The 21,880-nt window shown below is 52.7% G+C and overlaps 2 protein-coding genes across 3 annotated transcripts; one reads left to right on the forward strand and one right to left on the reverse strand.

The window, feature by feature from the left end:
- Positions 1 to 387: 387 nt before the first annotated feature.
- LOC108164570 (heat shock protein 60A) lies at positions 388 to 3,245 on the forward strand. The gene is made up of 3 exons (XM_017300389.2): positions 388 to 500; positions 1,363 to 2,733; positions 2,796 to 3,245. Exons 2-3 carry the CDS (start codon positions 1,363 to 1,365, stop codon positions 3,144 to 3,146), a joined length of 1,722 nt encoding a protein of 573 aa, XP_017155878.1. The 5' UTR covers positions 388 to 500; the 3' UTR covers positions 3,147 to 3,245.
- Positions 3,246 to 9,175: 5,930 nt separating this feature from the next.
- LOC108155248 lies at positions 9,176 to 21,800 on the reverse strand. Of its 2 annotated transcripts, none has more exons than XM_017285953.2 (4): positions 21,136 to 21,800; positions 17,887 to 20,812; positions 12,346 to 17,788; positions 9,176 to 12,277 (listed from the first exon to the last, which is right to left on the reverse strand). In XM_017285953.2, the coding sequence occupies exons 2-4, from the start codon at positions 20,759 to 20,761 to the stop codon at positions 9,598 to 9,600; spliced, it is 10,998 nt and encodes a 3,665-aa protein (XP_017141442.1). In that variant the 5' UTR covers positions 20,762 to 20,812; positions 21,136 to 21,800; the 3' UTR covers positions 9,176 to 9,597. The 2 variants fall into 2 exon arrangements, with proteins under 2 accessions (XP_017141442.1, XP_017141434.1); XM_017285945.2 differs by having other exon boundaries at positions 9,176 to 12,280.
- Between the last annotated feature and the right edge of the window lie 80 nt (positions 21,801 to 21,880).

Below are 21,880 nucleotides of genomic sequence, written 5' to 3' on the forward strand. Positions count from 1 at the left end.
ACAATCGTTAATAGTTTTCGCCATTTACCTCAAGTAGCTGAACTATTTAAATAGAGGGGGCATAAGTGGGATAAGTTCGGTTTTTCATCATACGAGACGGTGTATTGTAGTTGAAGAGCATAAACAGCAATTGCCGTAGCAAGAAAACAAATCAAGTATTTAAAACAAACCAGTCAAGTAGAAAATTGATTCCTTAATCGGATAAAATTATGTGGGCAGTGCTAAATGTTCTTTTTATATAGTAATATTCCACAGAATATCAAAAACGAGGAATATGTATAACAGAACTTGATTTCGTCAGTATACTTACGGTATATTTTTAAAACGAGACGGTATGTTTCGGTATATTTCTGAGGGTCGGACCATATCGATAAATCCGCGGTCACACTGACCGTATCGATAAACCTGCGACGAAAGTTCTTTTGCGTGGAAATATTTAAGTGAATTAAATAAAGTTAGTTTTTGTCTTCGGTTAAAACACCTTGCTAATTCTATTAAAAGTAAGTAATAATCAATACATTTTGATTGCGACGTCGTACTAGCTTTCTGCTCTATTTGCGTGGAGCTTGCGCTGAATTTTGGTCTGTGTGCGTGTGTGATTCGGTTATATAAGAAAGAACAATCTAGGCAAAGAGCCGGCAAACCGTGTTTCTATAACATTATTGGTTGCTTGAGGACATTTTACTCGCATTTATTGGGAAATATGAATGCTAATACAAGAGATTGGTCCTCGCACACACACACACATTGTCCACTGAAGAGAAATGTTCGAGAGCCAGCGCACATGGTTTTCCTCTGATTGCCGGCATATTAACACGATTTCACATTTGTCATAGCGACTTGCATGTGGCCACTGGGTAGGCCGGGCATCGGCCACGCCTCCTCGCGCCGCATTCTAGTGTTTCGTAAGAGGGCCCCCCTCGGATTTAGTTGTATTTATTCTTGTATAGTGGGTTACATAAACGATTTCTTCTGGAAGGCTCTGTGATGCTTATGATGGTGTTGACCTCGAACAATCGCTATCAATGGCCGCTGTCATTGGAGTGGATTGGTGGGGAGGGTGGGGGCTTGTATCTCCTAGAGTGAACTCTCGGCAAAGGAGTCCATTTTTTTATGGGTTGTTTTCATTTGCAAATAGGATTTTTCTCCGATCCAATGGGACTTACATCATTTTGAATAGATTCGTACGGATGACGAAACACCACTGTACCTTAGCCGCCCGCCCGCTTATCAAAAAATTAAATATAGTAAATAGTCCAAATTGAATATGCTGGCATTAGGCAAACAATAGCGAGAGCACGTGCACGAGCTTCTTGTTGGTCGGTTCTTGATTCTCATCACCCCATTGATCTCTCTCCCTAGATGTTCCGCTTACCTGTTGCACTTGCACGCACCTCCGTCAGCCGCCATCTGGCGATGCGGGGCTATGCGAAGGACGTGAAGTTTGGCGCCGAGGTGCGCGCCATGATGCTTCAGGGCGTAGATGTGCTGGCCGATGCGGTGGCCGTGACGATGGGCCCCAAGGGTCGCAACGTCATCATCGAGCAGTCGTGGGGATCGCCCAAGATCACCAAGGATGGTGTGACTGTGGCCAAGTCGATCGAACTGAAGGACAAGTTCCAGAACATCGGTGCTAAGCTGGTCCAAGATGTGGCCAACAACACGAACGAGGAGGCTGGCGACGGTACCACGACTGCCACAGTTCTTGCGCGCGCCATTGCCAAAGAGGGATTTGAGAAGATCTCCAAGGGCGCTAATCCCGTCGAGATCCGCCGCGGTGTAATGCTGGCCGTGGAGACCGTCAAGGATAACCTCAGGGAAATGTCTCGCCCAGTGAAAACCCCCGAGGAGATTGCCCAGGTGGCCACCATCTCGGCCAACGGCGATCAGGCCATTGGCAATTTGATCAGCGAGGCCATGAAGCGAGTCGGACGCGACGGTGTCATCACCGTTAAGGACGGCAAGACCCTCACGGATGAGCTGGAGGTGATTGAGGGCATGAAGTTCGACCGTGGCTACATCTCGCCCTACTTCATCAACTCTTCGAAGGGCGCCAAGGTCGAGTTCCAGGATGCTCTTCTGCTGCTTTCGGAGAAAAAGATCTCCTCAGTGCAGAGCATTATTCCCGCACTGGAGTTGGCGAACACGCAGCGCAAGCCCCTGGTGATCATCGCCGAAGACATCGACGGCGAGGCCCTGAGCACTCTGGTCGTGAACCGCCTGAAGATCGGTCTTCAGGTGGCAGCCGTCAAGGCCCCCGGCTTCGGCGACAACCGCAAGTCCACCCTGACAGACATGGCCATCGCCTCAGGCGGCATTGTCTTTGGCGATGATGCTGATCTCGTCAAGCTGGAGGATGTCAAGATCAGTGATCTCGGACAGGTGGGCGAGGTGGTCATCACCAAGGACGACACACTGCTGCTGAAGGGCAAGGGAAAGAAGGATGACGTGAAACGTCGCGTTGACCAAATCAAGGACCAAATTGGCGAAACCACCTCCGAATATGAGAAGGAGAAGCTTCAGGAGCGCCTGGCCCGTCTGGCCTCCGGCGTTGCCCTGCTCCGAGTCGGTGGCTCCAGCGAGGTTGAGGTGAACGAGAAGAAGGACCGCGTCCACGATGCCCTGAATGCCACTCGCGCTGCTGTCGAAGAAGGAATTGTTCCCGGTGGTGGCACTGCCCTCCTCCGCTGCATCGAGAAACTTGACAGCGTGGCCGTCCAGAATGCCGATCAGGTAATTGGATCAGAATTCTTCTTCAGAACTCTTTCACTTATATTGTGATTAATCTTTTCCAGAGCCTTGGAGTGGACATCGTGCGCCGTGCCCTCCGCATGCCCTGCATGACCATTGCCAAGAATGCCGGCGTTGATGGAGCCATGGTCGTGGCAAAGGTGGAGACTCAGTCTGGTGATTATGGCTACGATGCAATGAAGGGCGAATACGGCAACATGATTGAGAAGGGCATCATTGACCCCACGAAGGTGGTGCGCACGGCCATTACGGATGCCTCCGGTGTTGCATCTCTGCTGACCACGGCCGAGGCTGTTGTCACTGAGATCCCCAAGGACGATGCTGCCCCGGGAATGCCCGGTATGGGTGGAATGGGCGGCATGGGAGGAATGGGCGGCATGGGTGGCATGATGTAAGCGAATCAGTCTATTTTTTAAGCCATGATGCAGGACGCCAGCAGAGAAGAAGCGAGCTGCACCATCGCCGGCTCCGCAACACCAGCCGTCGCAGCGAGCCCTGCCATTATCCATTATCCTTTATTTCGGTGAATCCAGCTATTCTCATTCGCTCACACACATTCTCTTCCTTGATGGAATTTAGTTTTGCTTTGCATTTACCCTTTGGCAAACATGGGAGACCCATCAAAAGGCCGGATGCTGGCTCGCCCTCGTTCGCTTCATAGTCTGCCGTCGCCTCCATCGTGCTCTACGTTTTTTTAACTATTCCTTAATTACTATTTTTTTACATGTTATATATGTAAAAATACCGTTAGTTATACAATCTAAAATAAATCAGAAGTTACATTGATGACACATCTATACACATAGCGAGACTTTCAAGGGAACGCCATCAAAGAAGCATCTAGAAGGCCGTACAGTACGTACATATTGGACGGGCTACCGGATCGATTCGGTGGGATTTGGGACTCGCTTCGTTTGATCTAATAGGGATCAGCGATTCGGCTTTCGCTCGCCCAAAAACGGACCGAATGTGGCGAATCGCGTCAGTTTTTTTCTCGCTCACTCTATACTTGAGAGAACGAGAAAGCAGCACACAACCTTGGTGGATTTTTGCTGAAAATATTGTCTGTCATTCATGCGTACTATACACAAATGGGTTCCGCCATAGTATGTGCCGAATCTTTTTAGAAACATTCGAATCCGTAGTGCTCGTATTCGGTTTTTACTGAAGGCTGAAGGCGGGACTCGTATTGATCGAACGCATTGAAGGGGCACGAGTATAGCTGTGGTTTCATGAATACTGTGGATTAGATCCCCGTTTTTAGATTGAATTACACTATTTCCTTTGCCTTTGTGACTTCTCGTCCAATTTGTATTTCTTGTAGTCGCTAAATCACTTTCAAACGAGGGGGAACGTTGTGAGTGGCTGCGGAGATCGCAACTCTACATTTATACCCGATACTTAGTCCGTATGGCTCTCCTCCGGCAGACGCCGCTACTATTAAACGACACGACAAAGAGTGCGTGCGAGAGAGACAGAAAATCAGTCTGAGAGCTGTGTAGCGACCGAAAATTGATTTCTTACTTTTGGCTACAATAATAATCCGATCTGATCCAGATTCGGCAATCTGATAGATAGGGTCATTTTCTATGATTCTGCGTTTTTGCCACAGACTTTCGTCCTTTTCGGGGGCGGCACTATTACAGAAGTTTGGATCGAAAATGTCGTTGCTCTAGCTATTATAGACTTTGAGCACTAGGCGCTCATAGGGACGGACGGACAGACAGACATGGCTCAATCAACTCGGCTATTGATGCTGATCAAGAATATATATACTTAATGGGGTCAGAAACACTTCCTTCTGGACGTTACACACATCCATTTTCACCACAAATCTAATATACCCCTATACCCATTTTGAGTATTGGGTAAAATAATAATTATACAATAAAAATCAAACATAATAATTATACAATAAAAATCAAACATAATAATTATACAATAAAAATCAAAAATAATAATTATACAATATAAATCAAAAATAATCATTATTCAATAAAAATCAAAAATAATAATTATACTTTATATACGTTATATAACTATTATTTTTGATTTTTATTGAATAATGATTATTTTTGATTTTATTGAATAATTATTATTATAATTATTATTCTTGATTTTTATTGTATAATTATTATTCTTGATTTTTATTGTATAATTATTATTCTTGATTTTTATTGTATAATTATAATTCTTGATTTTTATTGAATAATTATTATTTTTTATTTTATTGAATAATTATTATTCTTGAATTTTATTGAATAATTATTATTCTTGATTTTTATTGTATAATTATTATTCTTGCTTTTTATTGAATAATTATTATTATAATTATTATTCTTGATTTTTATTGAATAATTATAATTCTTGATTTTTATTGAATAATTTTTATTTTTTATTTTATTGAATAATTATTATTATAATTATTATTCTTGAATTTTATTGAATAATTATTATTATAATTATTATTCTTGATTTTTTATACCCGATACTCAAAATGAGTATTGGGGTATATTAGATTTGTGGTAAAAGTGGATGTGTGTAACGTCCAGAAGGAATCGTTTCCGACCCCATAAAGTATATATATTCTTGATCAGCATCAATAGCCGAGTCGATTGAGCCATGTCTGTCTGTCCGTCCGTCCGTCCGTCCGTCTGTCCGTCTGTCCGTCCCCTTCAGCGCATAGTGCTCAAAGACTATAAGATCTAGAGCAACGATGTTTTGGATCCAGACTTCTGTGATATGTCACTGCTACAAAAATATTTCAAATCTTCGCCCCGCCCACTTCCGCCCCCACAAAGGACGAAAATCTGTGGCATCCACATTTTTAAAGATACGATAAAGCCAAAAACGAAGAATCGTAGAGGATGACTATATGTTCTAGAGTGTAAGATCTCAACCAGATCGTATAATTATTATAGCCAGAATCAAGAAAACAATTTCATTCTTTCTCGCTCTGTCTCTCTCTAACACACAGGTTTCATGGTCGGCTTTGCCAATTGCAAAATATGAGTTCAAGGATCTCAGAACCTATAAGAGCCAGAGCAACCAAATTTGGTATCCACACTCCTGTGATATCGGACCTTGACCGTTTCGTGTCTAAATTTCGCCACACCCCCTTCCGCCCCCGCAAAGGACAAAAATCTGGGGCATCCACAAATCTCAGAGACTATTAAGGCTAGAGTAACCAAATTTGGTATCCGCACTTCTGTTAGATCTCACTATAAAACGTATATCTCAGAATTTCGCCCCACCCCCTTCCGCCCCCACAAAGAACGAAAATCTGTTGCATCCACAATATTGCACATTCGAGAAAACTAAAAACGCAGAATCTTAGATAACGACCATATCTATCAAATTGCTGAATCTGGATCAGATTGGATCATTTTTGTAGCCAAAAGCAAGAAATCAATTTGCAGTGGCTACGCAGCGCGTGACGTCACGCTCAGACTGATTTTCTGTCTCTCTCGCACGTACTCTTTGTCGTGTCGTTTAATAGTAGCGGCGTCTGCCGGAGGAGAGCCATACTGACTTAGTATCAGGTATAACTGTAGAGTTGCGGTGTCCGCAGCAACTCAAAACGTTCCCCCTCGTTTTTATTGTATAATTATTATTCTTGAATTTTATTGTATAATTATTATTCTTGATTTTTATTGAATAATTATTATTATAATTATTATACTTGATTTTTATTATATAATATTTATTTTTGATTTTTATTGAATAATTATTATTATAATTATTATTCTTGATTTTTATTGAATAATTATTATTTTTATATATTGAATAATTATTATTCATGAATTTTATTGAATAATTATTATTCTTGATTTTTATTGAATAATTATTATTATAATTATTATTCTTGATTTTTATTGTATAATTATAATTCTTGATTTTTATTGAATAATTATTATTTTTTATTTTATTGAATAATTATTATTCTTGAATTTTATTGAATAATTATTATTCTTGATTTTTATTGTATAATTATTATTCTTGCTTCTTATTGAATAATTATTATTATAATTATTATTCTTGATTTTTATTGAATAATTATAATTCTTGATTTTTATTGAATAATTTTTATTTTTTATTTTATTGAATAATTATTATTATAATTATTATTCTTGAATTTTATTGAATAATTATTATTATAATTATTATTCTTGATTTTTTATACCCGATACTCAAAATGAGTATTGGGGTATATTAGATTTGTGGTAAAAGTGGATGTGTGTAACGTCCAGAAGGAATCGTTTCCGACCCCATAAAGTATATATATTCTTGATCAGCATCAATAGCCGAGTCGATTGAGCCATGTCTGTCTGTCCGTCCGTCCGTCCGTCCGTCCGTCTGTCCGTCTGTCCGTCCCCTTCAGCGCATAGTGCTCAAAGACTATAAGATCTAGAGCAACGATGTTTTGGATCCAGACTTCTGTGATATGTCACTGCTACAAAAATATTTCAAATCTTCGCCCCGCCCACTTCCGCCCCCACAAAGGACGAAAATCTGTGGCATCCACATTTTTAAAGATACGATAAAGCCAAAAACGAAGAATCGTAGAGGATGACTATATGTTCTAGAGTGTAAGATCTCAACCAGATCGTATAATTATTATAGCCAGAATCAAGAAAACAATTTCATTCTTTCTCGCTCTGTCTCTCTCTAACACACAGGTTTCATGGTCGGCTTTGCCAATTGCAAAATATGAGTTCAAGGATCTCAGAACCTATAAGAGCCAGAGCAACCAAATTTGGTATCCACACTCCTGTGATATCGGACCTTGACCGTTTCGTGTCTAAATATCGCCACACCCCCTTCCGCCCCCGCAAAGGACAAAAATCTGGGGCATCCACAAATCTCAGAGACTATTAAGGCTAGAGTAACCAAATTTGGTATCCGCACTTCTATTAGATCTCACTATAAAACGTATATCTCAGAATTTCGCCCCACCCCCTTCCGCCCCCACAAAGGACGAAAATCTGTTGCATCCACAATATTGCACATTCGAGAAAACTAAAAACGCAGAATCTTAGATAACGACCATATCTATCAGATTGCTGAATCTGGATCAGATCGGATCATTTTTGTAGCCAAAAGCAAGAAATCAATTTGCAGTGGCTACGCAGCGCGTGACGTCACGCTCAGACTGATTTTCTGTCTCTCTCGCACGTACTCTTTGTCGTGTCGTTTAATATTAGAGGCGTCTGCCGGAGGAGAGCCATACTGACTTAGTATCGGGTATAACTGTAGAGTTGCGGTGTCCGCAGCAACTCAAAACGTTCCCCCTCGTTTTTATTGTATAATTATTATTCTTGATTTTTATTGAATAATTATTATTCTTGATTTGTATTGTATAATTATTGGTGATTGGATTCTTATTTTTGGAAGGGAAAGAGCGCTTGGATGCTGTGTATGGTGACTAGTCTCCTTCGATGACGACCGTCAAAAATTGGTTTACGAGTTTCAACATGCTCCAAGTGAGCTTGGGGGCGGGAGGCTCTTATCCCCCCCCCTCCCGGCTACCGCCTTAACCTAACCTAACCTTCAACATGATCGCACTTCGGCTTGGGATGAACCTCGGCCAGGTGCCCCGAAAATGGCTACCACCGAGGATATCCTTACAAAAATCCACGATTTCGTACTGGCGGGATAGCTGAAACAGTAGGCATCTCCTGTAAAAAATGTTGGGCATGAGAAAGCTGTCGGCGGAACTGGTGCCGCGTTTGCTCATTCCGAACAGCAAGTGCAACCACTTCAGAGCAGTCTTTGAGGCTGTTTAAGCGCGATCCGAAGGAGTTTCTGGAGTCCTGAAGGAAGTCCATCCACCAGAGACCAAGGAACAGTCGAAACAGTGGACTTTACCGGATGAACGGGCTCTGAAGAAGGCGAAGACTGTCTTATCGGCCAGAAAGGTGATGGCACTAGTTTTCTGGGATTCACAAGGTGTGTTCTACACCGACTAGCTGGAGAAGGGAAAAACGATCACAGGGTTCCAATATAGCCCTATTGGCCCCATTTTGGCGAAGGTAAAAGTGCTCTTCCACCAAGACAACGTACCGGCTCACAACTCCGCCACACCTCACACAAATTGATTGAACTTCAGTACAAACTGCTGCCCCATTCACCGTATTCTCCAGATTTAGTCCCATACGACTTTTCCGAACTTGAGAATGTCAATGGCCGGACAGAATTTCGAGTCGTATACGGAGGTGGTCGCCGTCACGGAGGCCCACTTTGCAGACCTCGAGAAGAAGTATTTTTCCGATGGGTTAAAGACCTAAAAGGAGACTATGTTAAGAGATGTATCGTTTTTCCTTTGAGATACTTATCGGACCACCCTCGAATATATATCCTGAACGAGGCCTGCCCAATGCTCCGAGGATGTGAAGATGTTCAAAGACATGCGGCGTTTTTTGACTTGTTGTGCTCAAATGTATGTGTATTTGTTGGTTTTTCGGTTTTTTGTTTGCTTTTTGTTCGTTTTATTAATTATAAATACATTTAATAAAAAAAAAAAACCTAAATAATGTAACGCTTAGATGTTTAAAAGAAAGAAAAAATATTTTGTATATACTCCGCAAGCGGTTGCTGAGGGCCCCTGCCACCTGCCGGAAAGAGGAGGGAGGGGAACGGAGAGGGAGAGGAGATGCTGCTCGATGGCGATGACGATGACGATAACGATAACGATTAACGACGACATAATGGCAGTATGTGATCGATGGCAGCGATATATTGGCTGCCCGCGCCGCTGCTGCCTTCTGTGGGCCTATGGTATGGCTAATGGCTGTGATTTGACTTCAGTTCCGTCCGCTCCCCCCGTTGGAGCTCCAGCTCCGGCTCCTAACACTTGCGCTTGGGCGTCCGGCGCTTCACACCGCAATTCTCGACCTTTTTACTGCCCTTGGCGATGGCCAGCAGCTTGACCAGCTTCTTGTGCGAGTCCCCCACTATCCAGCCGTGCTTCTGGTACGTCTCGCTCTCCTCAAAGTGCTTCCCCGCCGGCGGCTCTGGATGCTGTCGCTCCTGTTTCTGCTGCTCCCTCAGCACCGCTGCATCTTGCTCCCCATCGGCCTCGACGCGCCCGAACTCGTCGTCGCTGGAGCTGCTCCAGTAGTACAGTTGCTTCTCGCTCGCCGGTCGCTTTCGCCTCGCCGGCGACTGTTTATTCGCCTGGGATTTCCGCTTCGTCTTCAGATTCTTGTTACTGCTGCTGCTGTTGTTGTTGTTATTGTTGCTGCTGCTGTTGTTGTTGTTGTTGTTGCTGTTGGTTGTGGCGGTGGCGGTGGAGGTGGAGCTGCTCCTGGCTGGCGGAGGCGGTAGAGGCGGCAGAGGTGCTATACTGTTGCTGCTGCGGGACTTGGACCGCTGTGTGGTCGGCGTTGGCGTGGGCAAGGCCTGCGGCTGCTGCTGCGGCTCCCGCTGTAATGGCTCTTCCCCCAATGGGACGTCGAGGGTCTTGGTCTGCTGCCTGGAGCTGCGCGTCCTGGCCGGTGGCTCTACTTTGGGCTCAACCGACTTGTCCCTGTCGTTCTCTATGCCGTTGCCGTTGCCGCGCCTCTTCCTCGAGCTGGCAGACTTTGTGGCCGCTGGAGTCTTAACCTTGGTGGGAGCTTTCGATTTTGATTTAGACTTCGTCTTCGGAGGCGGCTCTGGGGCAGGGGGAGGCCGAGGATTCGGCTTAGCTCGCTGCCGTGCCTTGGCTGTGGTCGCCGGCTTTGGATGCTCCAGCTCCGCTGGCGGCTTCTTCGCGGCGCTTTTCTTGCGCCTGGCGATCACGGAGGGCGTTGGGGTCTTCTTGGGCGTCACTGGTGCCCAAATTGGCTCTGGATGGGCGTTTGCCTCGCTCGTTTTGCGCTTGCGGCGCTGCTCCTGCTGTTCCTTTTGCTCGATGAGGGCTATTATGTCCTTGGTGGACAGGAACTCCTCGTACTCGTCCGAGCTCCACGTCTCCACCAGCTTCTTGGCCCGGTTGGTGGCACAGCGGCGCTTGGACTTGCGCTGGCCCTCGTCGATCAGCTGCTCGATCTCCTCCGGGCTCATGCCCAGCTCCGACTGCAGCTTTGTCAGATCCTTGCGGGGCTTCCGAGAGGCCGGGGCTGTGGCGGGGGCAGTGGTCGCGGCCGACACCTCTGGCGGCTTGCTATTGCTACTCTTGGGGGAATTAGCCGGAGGACCTGTTTTGGCCTTTTTGGTCCTGCTGCGCGGCAGGGCACTTGGAGCGGGCATGGCTGCTGGCATGGTCGGCACTACCGGCGCCGACATGGGCTCCTGCTGATGGTGCGGCTGGGTGTTTGGGTGCGGGTGCGGGTGGGGGTGGGGGTGGGGGTGGGCATGCAGTTGGGGATGATCCCCATCCCGATTCCAGTTCTCCAGACCCACTGGGGACTCAACCTCTGGCACCTTGGCCGCCCCTCCACCACGGAGCTCATCAAAGATCTGGTCCAGATTGGCCTGGTTCTTGGGCAACGCCTTGTTCTTGGCCAGCGCCGACCCGGCCATCGGAGTGGAGAGCTGCTGCAGCGGAGTCGCCGCTGCTGCTGCTGCCGCCTTGGTGCTGGCGTGCTTGAAGATGCGGCCCATGATCAGCGACTTGTTCTCGAACGTCTTGGCCGTGGCTCGGCTGGAGCTGCTGCTGCTGCTCCTGCTCCGACTGCGTGTGTTCTCCTGCGTCGAGGACGAGGACGTCGACGAGCTGGACGAGGACACAGCCCTTGCCCCAGCCCCCGGCGGCCCCGCCACCGCAACTCTAGCATCCGTCCTGACCCCACATCGGGCGTCTGGCTCCACCATCTGCTCCTGCTCAGGCTCCGGCTCCACGTCGCCGTCGCAGCTCAGCGTCCCGAAGTCATAGTCGTCCCGGTCCGAGTAGCTGGCGGTGGAAACGCTGTTGTTGTCCTGCTCCTGGAGCAGGTTCACGCACGTCTTCGGCTTCTGGAACGTGATGCTGGCCTTTTCCTCCAGCCCGATATTCTTGAACGGCCGCTCTGGTATGATGATCCGACCGCAAGCTGGCGGCAGTGTCGCCGAGCTGGCCACGCCCGCCGCAGCCTTGATGATGGACGCGTGCATGATCGTTTTCGACGAAGTCGAGCTCTGCTGTTCCACCGGTCGCGTCGGCGTCGTCGTCGTCGTCGTGGTCCGAGTGTGGCCTGTGGGCGTTGGCGGCGGCTGCTGGTGGTGCTGCTGCTGGTGCTGGTGGTGCTGCTGCTGCTGCTGGTGGTGGTGCATATGGTGGTGGCTGGCCGACGGAGGCGTAGCCGCTGCTGTAACGCTGGGACCGGGCAGAACGCCTTGTGAAAGGTGCGGCATGAAGTCGCCGCCAGGCTTTTCGCTGCCCAGGGCGATGTCCGCCAGCTCCGTGAGCTTGCAGACGCCACGCCCGGTCTTGACCAGCTCCACCATGTCCAGCTGCAGGTTGACGTTCTCGTAGCCCTTCATGGCGGCCTTCGTCTTGAACCGCGAGGTGGTCGCCGAGAACTGCGAGATGGCCGAGTAGCCGGGCGACATCCGATTGTGGTTCCTGCTGGGAGAGACGGATGAGGATGATTGAGAAAATCTAGGAGCGAGGCAGCACCAAGCATGACTTACGTGGGAGTTGTTGTGGGTGTGACAGCGGGCGGATTCCGGAACAGCTGCTGGATGACCGGCTGATGGCAGACCACCGCCTCTAGCGCTGGAGGCGGCAGCGAGGGCGGCAGTGGCGACGGCGACGAAGGTGGCGGTGGAGATGGCGATGGCGACGGTGAAGCTGGCGGGGATAGCGAGGAAGAGGGCGAGGCAGGAGGCGATAGCGAGGGCGATGCTGGAGGCGGTAGCGGTGCAGGTGGCGGAGGCTGTGGCGGTGGCGGCTGTTTCCGCCCGGCAGTAACGATCACGGACGTCGTGGCCGGAATGGCGGTTGAGGTTGGTTGAGCTGGAGCGCCCGCACCCGCACCCGCCGTGGTGGAGCTCGACAGGCGAGGCGTCTCGGCGCTCTTGAGGATGTTGCAGCACTCGTAGAAGAGCCGCTCGTCTGGGTTGAGATTGAGGCGGGCGGCGGAGGTTCCCGAGGGACTGTGCTGGTTGTCGTGCAGCCGCAGGCTGGCCTCGGTGATGACATGATGCACTTGCTCGTTCAACTGCTGCTGGTACTGCTGCTGCTCCGGCTGGTGCTCCACATGGGGGATGATCTGGGAGGGCGGCATTAGAACTGAGGCCCGAATCTGCTGCATGGGCGGTGGATCTTGCTGGAGCTGGTGTTGGTGCATTTGCATTTGGCCACGCCCCTGGTCCAGGTCCAGGTCCAGGTCCAGGTCCAGGTCCGGCTCCACCTCGAGGTGGCGTGGACTCGATGGCGCCGTCTGCGACTGAAGGTACTCCTGCTCGGACAGCTTCGAGACGTGGGCCAGGGTCATGTTGTGCTTGGACAGAGAGGTGGCCGTGAAGAAGCTTTTGCCGCAGAGGGAGCACGAGTACTTTTCCGCATCGACGAGGCTGCGTTGCGTGCGCTTCTTGGGCCGCGTGAGGAGGACGCTACGCCGCCTCCGGCGTCGCCGGCCACGCCCGCCGCGACCCAGGTCCTGCGAGTAGCTCGTGTAGACGCTCATCTCGTCGTCCAGGTCCATGTCCATCAGCTCCGTGTTGGTGTTCTCGTCGCAGATGGAGCCGAAGTTCGAGTGCTCGTCGTTCAGGTTGGGGGCACTGCGCACACTCATGGACGTCTGCGGTCGGTAGAACTTGTCCTGGTCGGGGTCCATGCGGCCGTCCTGCTCCCCCTGGTCGAACTCGTCGTGGGCGAACTCGAAGTCCTCGTTGGTGGTGGCCGACATGATCTTCTCGTTCACGTTCTTCGCGATCTCCGTGAGGTAGTTGTCCTCCTCCTCGACGCTGTCGCCCGCCGCCGGCACGGCCGCGGCCAGGGCCGAGGTTGTGGCCTGCACATGCTCCGGCTGCTCCTTGTGTATGTTCTTGTTCAGGCGAGGATCCCGGCTGAAGGTGGCCGCCGTGGCCGGAACTGCCCGCTCCTTCTCCTTCTGCAGCTCCAGCTCCAGCTCCGCCTCCCGCTTCTGGTACATCTGCTTCTTGGCGGCGCTGCTCAGGATGCTCGGCCGCAGTATGGAGGCGGCCGGCGGCACTGCCGGCTGGGCGGCCGCCTCTTTGGCCTCCTTCGCCTCCTTGGCCAGCAGCTGCTTCTCGATCCCGATCGAGAAGGACTCCAGGGTCGACTTGAGCATGCTGATGTTCTCGTTGGTCGCCTTTCCGCCCGCCCCCTTGCCCCGGCTGCGGTAGTAGCAGCTCTGTCGCCGCTTCGGCCTTCCCCTGACAGGAAGGGCCGGCGCCGTCGCCGTCGCCGGAGCTGGAGCCGCCTCTGGCGCCTCTCGCGCAGTCGCGTTCCGAGACGGCTTCGATGTGGATGCGGTGGACAGGGCGGGGGCCATGGCCGCGTTCCGCTTGGTGCTGGACATGAGCAGCATGCCCGTCAGCAGCAGGTCCTCGCTCTTCTCGTAGGCCAGGTTCTCCAGCTTCTTGAGGTTGTCTCGGCGGGCGTTGTCGATCTTAAAGCTCTCCAGCAGCTGGTCGGCCACAATGGCCGCCAGCTCGTTCTTCCTGCGCCGTCGCTGCTTCTTTTTTGTGACCGGAGCCTGCTCCTCCTCCTCCTGCGGCTGCTCCTGCACCTGCACCTGCTCCTGCGCCGGCAGATCTTCAGTCGCCTCCAGGGTACTCGCCGCCGTGGCCGACTGATCCTGGACGCTGGGCAGCTCGGACTGCGCCAGGCTGTGGAAGCCCGAGGAGGTGTTGTTGTTCATGTTGCTGCTGTGCTCCTCCAGCAGCGAGCTGCAGTTCGTCTCGACCGTGGGCGTCGGCGTCACACTGCGCGGAGGCAGGGGCGGCAGGGCTGGGAGTGCCGGAGCAATGGAAATGACGGACACGGCCACAGAGGGCGCCGACAGTGGGACCATCTCCACGACAGGCAAAGGATCAGCAGCAGACAGAGCGGGCAGCTCTGGCTCGGGCTCGGGCTCCACCTCCACCTCTGGCTCCAGCTCCAGCTGCAGCTCTCTCTCCAGCTCCGGCTCCGGATCTGGCTCCGGCGTATGTTCCTTTATGCATTCAACAGGCGGAGGAGGTTCCACAAGCGTCACCGGTGCCTGGGACGCGGGTGCGGATACTTTCGAGTAAACTGCAGGCAGACGTCCGTCCGTCTTGGTCTCTCCATTGACTGGCGGCAGGGACTGGACGCCATACAGCTGTGCTTCCACTGGAGGCTCTTCCGGGGCGAGCGAAGCGGAACGGCAGTCGATGGTCTTGGAGCGCATTGAACGCTTCTTTGGCGTCAGAAGAGCCTTCACTGATGCTGCCGTCTGGGGTGGAGCGGGAGAAGGAACAGCCGGAACAGTCGGAACGCCGGCTAAACTGGCCAGACCCTTCTCCCCCATCGAGGTCGGGGCAAATATCATGCCAGCGGTGGTGGCTGTGACGGCAGCTGTGGCGGCAGCCGTGGCGACGATGTAGTTGCTCGGCCTGCTCGGATGAAGGACTTGTGGCGGCGCCTTTTCGCTCTCCTTGTCGTCGTCGTCGTCGGGCAGACTGGCTTGGACCGCCAGGATGACCGAATTGATGGCGTCGTCAATGTGATTGTTGACCACCTCGTCCATGCGCAGGCATCCCTTCGGCAGGCCCTTGCCGCCGTACTCCTTCTTGCCGCCCGACGCCTCAACCGAGCGTTTCTTTCCGCCCGTTGCTTTGGGCAGATGCACGGGGATGGTGGCAGCGCCACCGAGGATCACATTGGATGGGGAAGCCCCAGTGGCAGTCCCCGTGGCAGTGCCAGTCCCTGTGCCAGTGCCAGTGCCAGGATTGCGCACTTGGGGTATCTTGAGCAGGTCCAGGTTCGAGTAGTAGTGCGAGGCCAATGAAACCGGCCCGAGAGCTGCACCAGCCGCTGGCCCGAGAAGAGGAACTGGAACTGGAGCTGGAACGGGCCCTGGAAGAGCTTGCAGTGGAGGAGCAGCTGGTCCGGCAGGAGCTGTTACCAGGGGCAGCGGCATCGGCATCGGCAGAGGCATCGGAATCTGCATGGGCATCGGCATCGGCAGCGGCATGGGCATCGCCATCTCCTGGGGAACCCGCATTGGAGCCGCAACCGGCGCTGGTGAAGATTTCCTCGCCGACTTCTGGGACAAGTCGAGCGGCTTGTCCATGTCCATCTCCAGGGCCAGCACGTTGCGTGCCTCGAAGCCGCAAATGGTCTGCCGCCGGGCGGGCATTCCACTCGAGCGATGGTGCAGTCCCGTGTGGCAGCCGTCGCCGCGTTCGGTGCTCGGCAGCATTGGCTTCTGGAGGCATCCGCGCTGGCTGGTCAGGTTCAGCGGCTGCGGCTCCACCACGTACATGATGGGATTGACGTTCGTATTCGGATTTGGATTCGAATTCGGATTTGGGTTTGCGTGTGGATGGAGCTGGGCAGGCGGCAGATACAAGGGCAGTTTCGGCAGCAGATTCATGTTGCCATGAACGGACCCCGACGGAGCACCCATCCCCTGCAGGCCCAGAGGCATGGGCCCAGCGGCATGGGGCACGGGCACGGGCAAGGGCACCGGTGGGGCCAATGGCTGTGGTTGCTGTTCTGCTGGATACAGCTTGAGGGCAGCCACCGTCGGCGAGGGGGGCGTCGGGGGGACTGCCAATTGCTTGCTTGCTGCCTTGGTGGGGGTTCGCCGCGGAATGCCACCAAATGTGGGAGCTGCAGAGGTCACGGCAGCAACGGGAACTGCAAGAACCATAGAAGGAGCAGGAATGGGATGAGGAACGGGAACAGGAACAGGTGCAGGAGCAGGTGCAGGAACTGCAACAGCCACAACTGGCGCTAGTTCTGGCGGAGAGACGGCAGCGGGCGCTGGGACTGGCACTGGCACTGGCTCTGCAGCCGCAGCCAGAGGCTTCTCCTGCGGCTTATCCAGCGGCTCGGCTTGCTCTGCCTCGTGCCTGGGCCCCAGTGTGGCATCCACTTTGATGATGCGCCGCGACATGGCCTTCCGCTTGGGCGTTTTCGCCTCCGGCAGCTCCTTCTCTGCAACAGCTCTCGGGGTCAGCGTCTTGCAGTCTTTCTCCTCCTCTTTCTCGGGCGCCGGCGGTTGTGGCGGCGGCGGCGGCGGCGCTGGCCTTGGCGGTGGCGGCAGCGGCACCTGCTCAGTCTTCATCTTTTCCTCGAGCTTCCCCGTGAGCATGGCGATGCAGTCGCTAATCCTCTTGCTGCGCTTCACCCCCACATTTGAGCTGGGCTGCCGACTGCTGGCGGAGGAGAGGCGCGGCGCCACTGGCGACGACTTGATGGCCGGAGCAGGCGTGGTCGGCGGCGTGGGCATCAGCTGCTTGCTGGGCGTGGGCGAGGCGGCCTCGCGAGCATCGTGCCTTGTGCATGGCACCAGGTCCAGCTCCAGCTCCAGAATGGGCGGTGGAGGCACTTTATCGGGATTCGCAACTTGAAGGAGCGCCAGCGCCGGCTTGGCCTCAACGAGAGATCTTGAATTGGCAGTGAATGTGGCTGGGGGCTTTACCTCCGGCTGTGGCTGTGACTGTGACTGTGGCTGTGGCTCCGGCTTCGGCTGTGACTCTGACTCAATGGCTGACAATGGAGTGGGGGATTTGGCTCCTCCGGTGGCCAATTTTGACTTTTGTTGCTGCTGCTTCTTCTGCAGTTGCTGTTGCTGTTGTTTCTGCTTGCGGCGGCATCGCTTCTGTTGCGATGCTGCCACGGCAGCAGCGGAGGCGGCGGCCACCACCGAGGACCGGGTGTTGCGTAGGAGGTGCTGATTGTATATCTTCTTTGTGCTCCTCTGCTGCTTCGACATGGATTTGGACTTGGACTTGGACATGGACATGGACATGGACTTGGACATGGACATGGACATGGACTTGGACATGGATTTGGACATGGACTTGGACATGGACTTGTTCTTCGACTTGCGCTTGGCCTTGTTGTCCACAGGGAAGATCTTCTTGCAGACGCGCTTGGGGGGCAAGTTCTCCAGCATTTTCCGTATGGACTCGGCTGCAAGGGGGGGGGGGGGGGGGGGGGGGGGGGGATAAGAAAGCGGAAAGTTGAATCAGTTTCGGGGTCAATGCTGCATGGAACTGCTGGAAACTTACCATCGCTGGGTCTCTGGCGGGGGGAGTTCTTCATCTTCGACGAATTGGAGCCGCTCTCCTCGCACTCGCCCTCGCCCTCCGCCTCGCCATCGCCATCGTCCTCGTTTTCGGCCTCCGCCTCTGCCTCTCCCTCGGCGTCGCCCTCCAGAGAGTCCTCGAGCTTTTCCTTCTTCCGGCTGGAGAACTGTTTGAGCGGCCTCTTGGAGCAGGGGCGACGCTTCTTGGTGCCGCAGTAGTAGCGGTATTTCCGCTTCTTGGCCAGCGACCAGATGTAGTCGCCGGAGCAGTCCAGCATGTGGCGGTAGAGATCCATAAGGCCGCTGCACTTTCGTCCGCACTTCGTGCAGCTCAACGGAGCCGAAGAGGACGACGTGGTGGCCGTGCAAGTGGAGGTAGAATGCGAATGGGAATGGGAGTGCGAGGTGGAGTTGGAGGACGAGCTCGGCGAACAGGACGAAGAGGAGGAGGTCGTCCCTGTCCCGGAAGCGGGCGATGGCTGCTGGTGTTCCAGATTGGACATGGGCGTGGGCGTCGGCGTCGGTGTGGAAGCCTCGAACGATGATCTGGAGGAGGTGGACGAGGAGGTGGTCTCCTCCTCGGGCTGCACGCGCTCCTCCTGCTTGTGCTGCGGCCAGCGAACGCAGTTGCTCTCCGCCGCGAACCGGCCCAGCGCCCGCTTGGGTATGAAGAGGTGGCGCAGCAGGTTCCCCGCCAGCAGCTCCCTGCCCACCACCTCGTAGTGCGTGGCATAGATGTGCGAGTGACGGAACGTCTTGTGCTCCTCCAGCGATTTTCGCTGATCGAACTTGGCCCCGCAGCAAATGCACAGATAGAGGCGTGGTCGCGCCCACTCTCCGCTCAGCACCAACGAAGAAAATGTCATCTTCTTGTCCTGGTCCTGGTCCTGGTCCCGTTCTCGGTCCCGTTCCCGTTCTCTGTCCCTGATCATGATCCTTTCGGGGCTGGTCCCCTGCCGCGGCTGGAGCTGGAGCAGAGAGAGAAAACTCTCGTCGGCGAAATTCTGGGCCAGTAGATCCTCCTGGATCGTCCCCTGGACACATCCGTAGTCCGCCAGGTTGGGGTCCTCCTCGCTCTCGCACTTAATCACCGCCTGCTCGTTCTGCTCGAGGATGATGTGCGGCAGCAGACGGTGGTCCAGTATGAGATTGAGCTGCTCGAGCAGACGCTGCTGCTCCAGCTGCCTGTGATTACGGTCCCTATCCCCATACCCATCCGCCCCCCCACCGCCATTGCAGCTGCGGGCGATGGCGAGCGAGACATCGTGCTTCTGGCGCATCGTGAGCTGCGTCCACATGTCCAGCTTTGAGAGATCGCGCAGGCCAAGGAAGGTGGGCTGCTTCAGCTTCTTCACCAGCCGCCCGCCCTCGTTGATGATCGTAAACTTCTTCACATAGTCCCACTTCCACTTCCAGCTGTGCTTCGTGTGGGGCCGTCGCCGGAACTTTGCCGGCGGCAGCAGCTCCGCCGTCGAGCCGAACTGTTCCGATGTCAGCAGGGTCGGGTAGGTACTGGCGTGGCTCGTTTGACTAGAACCATGCAGCATAACCAGGTCGGATGTGAATGTGGCTGTGGCTGTGACTGTGGATTGGGATGTGGATGTGGTCATGGAGCCAGAGCCACAGCCAGAGGCGCCACTTGATGCTGATGCTGCTACTGACGCTATGGGGGAGGTGTGGAGCCGTCCATCGAGATAGTTCTGCAGATTCTGTTGGACATTCAGGATGACATCCTTGTAGAAGTTCTCATCAAACACATGCGAGTTGGCGCTGCCGCTGGAGCTGACCGCGACGCAGGCCGAGGTGCTGGGCTGCCGGAAGACAGCGTCTGGAGCTGCGTCCGGATGGGATTGCCCATGGTTATGGCCTTGACCCATGGGCTGAATGGCGGTCGCCGGCATGTGCTGCTGCTGCTGGTGCTGTCGCTGGGCTGCCGCCCGGCTGCTGCTCCTTGACTTGTGGGGCATGGCCAGGGGCGGCTGCTCGTCGTCGCCTGCCCGCCGCTGCCGGTTCCGGTGACTGGGCAAGCGGTTCTGGGTGAGACCAAGGCGAAAGAGCACCGGCTCGTCGGCTCCCATCAGTCCGGGTTTCGGCGATGGCGGCTCCTCGAGGTGGTGGTGCTGTCGGCGGTGGCCGGTGAGCTGGTCCGCATCCTGAAAGCGCAGTCGGCACGGCTGGCAACCAAAGTACTTGTCCGCATGCATCTGGATGAGGTGGAGGAACAGCTGATCCAGATGCTTGACGGGCAGACATATCTGTGGCAGCATCGAGTGCTTCCTGCTGCCGGAGCAGTGTTGGCAGCCGGGAAATCCTCCGGTTGGATGCGAGCTTCCGGAGCTGCTGGTGGACCGACCGCTGCAGCGCCTCTCCTGCCGCTCCGTGTGGAACTTGTCCACATGCTTGCCCTGCAGCTTGCCAGAGGCGAACTTTCTATCACAGTACAAACACAAGACTTTCTTTTGGCCGGACCCCGGGCCAGAATCAAGGTCAAGGTCTCTTTCCCGCGGCCGGTCCTCTATGAGAATCTTGAGCTTCTCCACCAGTCGGGGCAGACGTTCCAGGGGTAATCTGCAGATCAGTGATGGCTGTTGCTGAGCACTTGACCCCTGTCCCTGTTCCTGTTCCTCTTCCAGTGTGAGTGGGAGTTGGTGTGGGTGTGGGTGTGGGAGTGGCAGTGGCTGTTGCTGCTCCTCTTCCTCGTCGTCTTGTTCGTGCCTCAGCTGCCGTTTCTTCCGTCCGGATGAACCAGCTGGCGACGGTCTGATCGCCGCTATTGGTCCAATTGGATTCTTGCCATTGACCTGCTCCTCGGACAACTTGAAGCCCCGGCGCAGGCCGAAGCGCGACATAGTCTTCATGGGGAAGCCACTTGATTAACCGTTTCGTTGCACAAATTTTTATTTATATTTCTGGAAAAGGAGCAAATGCAATTTTAGATATATATTTTTTTTTTGTTTTTTTTGTTGACAAATAAACCGCAAATATGAGAAGAAGCAGAGACAGAGGCAAATTGTGGAAAAACAAAAACTACACACGCACACACACACATGTACACGTGCATACACACGCACATATATTCCACTCAGAAACAACTCTAAAAGAGTGCTTGAGCACACAGTCATGGGTGAAATATGAACCTACATCTTCTGCACACACACACACACACACACACACATATATATCCAGATATGTCCAATAAATATTTGATTATGTTTTATTTTGTTGTGTTTACCCGTTCACGTTAATGATTTAGAAACGACTGCATGTGCCGCCTTCTGTTTCAATTTGTTTGTTTCGATTGGGGCTCGTTTGATTCCGTTTTATTTGTCCATGCCCCTGTGGTATTGCACTTTAATTCTTCGTTTCCCTCCGTGTGGCGGCCAGCCCACTTGGACCGGATATTGTATTTTAGTATTTTCTCAAATAAAGAATCGCACAGCATTGCATTTGTTTTATTTATTATGTACTTATTATTTTTTTCCACCCTAACAACTGCGTTAGGAGGTATCTAACGTTCAGCCCAAATCGATGCGTGCGTAGAGCAAAGGAACGGACAGGGGCAGGGGAAGCAGACGACGACGGCGGCGATGGCGATGGCAGCAGGACGACGATACTGTCACTGAGGAGTGTGGCAGTGGTGAACAAGAACGATTTTTCTCTCTTGCACAAGAAGCAGCGGCGGCTGCAGGTAGCATTTTTATCCATTTATTATTATTTAACGCTATCCCATTAATGGGTGCGTGCACTTGTTATCCACTAATTTGATTTTAACTATTTAACTCATATTTATATATTGTTCACGCACACATATCAGATTTTGTATACTGTCGAGTTAAATGTGTTTTTCTTATGAGAAGAGTGGGGCTCCGAAATCGCGTCAAAATGGTCGGGTTAGCAGTGTGTACACACTTTCCCATATCCAGGTTCAGCTGAAATCATCGAGATATCGATACTCTTCAAATATCAAACGCAGCTTC

The sequence above is a fragment of the Drosophila miranda genome, chromosome XL, assembly GCF_003369915.1.
Source record: "Drosophila miranda strain MSH22 chromosome XL, D.miranda_PacBio2.1, whole genome shotgun sequence".
Classification (NCBI taxonomy): Eukaryota; Metazoa; Arthropoda; class Insecta; order Diptera; family Drosophilidae; genus Drosophila; species Drosophila miranda.

Excerpts from the sequence above, each read along its gene's own strand:
- LOC108164570 (XM_017300389.2), top strand. The coding sequence starts at position 1,363 with ATGTTCCGCTTACCTGTTGCACTTGCACGCACCTCCGTCAGCCGCCAT. Across the intron at positions 2,734-2,795 it reads CCGTCCAGAATGCCGATCAG|AGCCTTGGAGTGGACATCGT; the intron begins GTAATTGGATCA and ends AATCTTTTCCAG.
- LOC108155248 (XM_017285945.2), bottom strand. The coding sequence starts at position 20,761 with ATGAAGACTATGTCGCGCTTCGGCCTGCGCCGGGGCTTCAAGTTGTCC. Across the intron at positions 17,789-17,886 it reads CCGCCAGAGACCCAGCGATG|CCGAGTCCATACGGAAAATG; the intron begins GTAAGTTTCCAG and ends CCCCCCTTGCAG. Across the intron at positions 12,281-12,345 it reads ACACCCACAACAACTCCCAC|CAGGAACCACAATCGGATGT; the intron begins GTAAGTCATGCT and ends CGTCTCTCCCAG.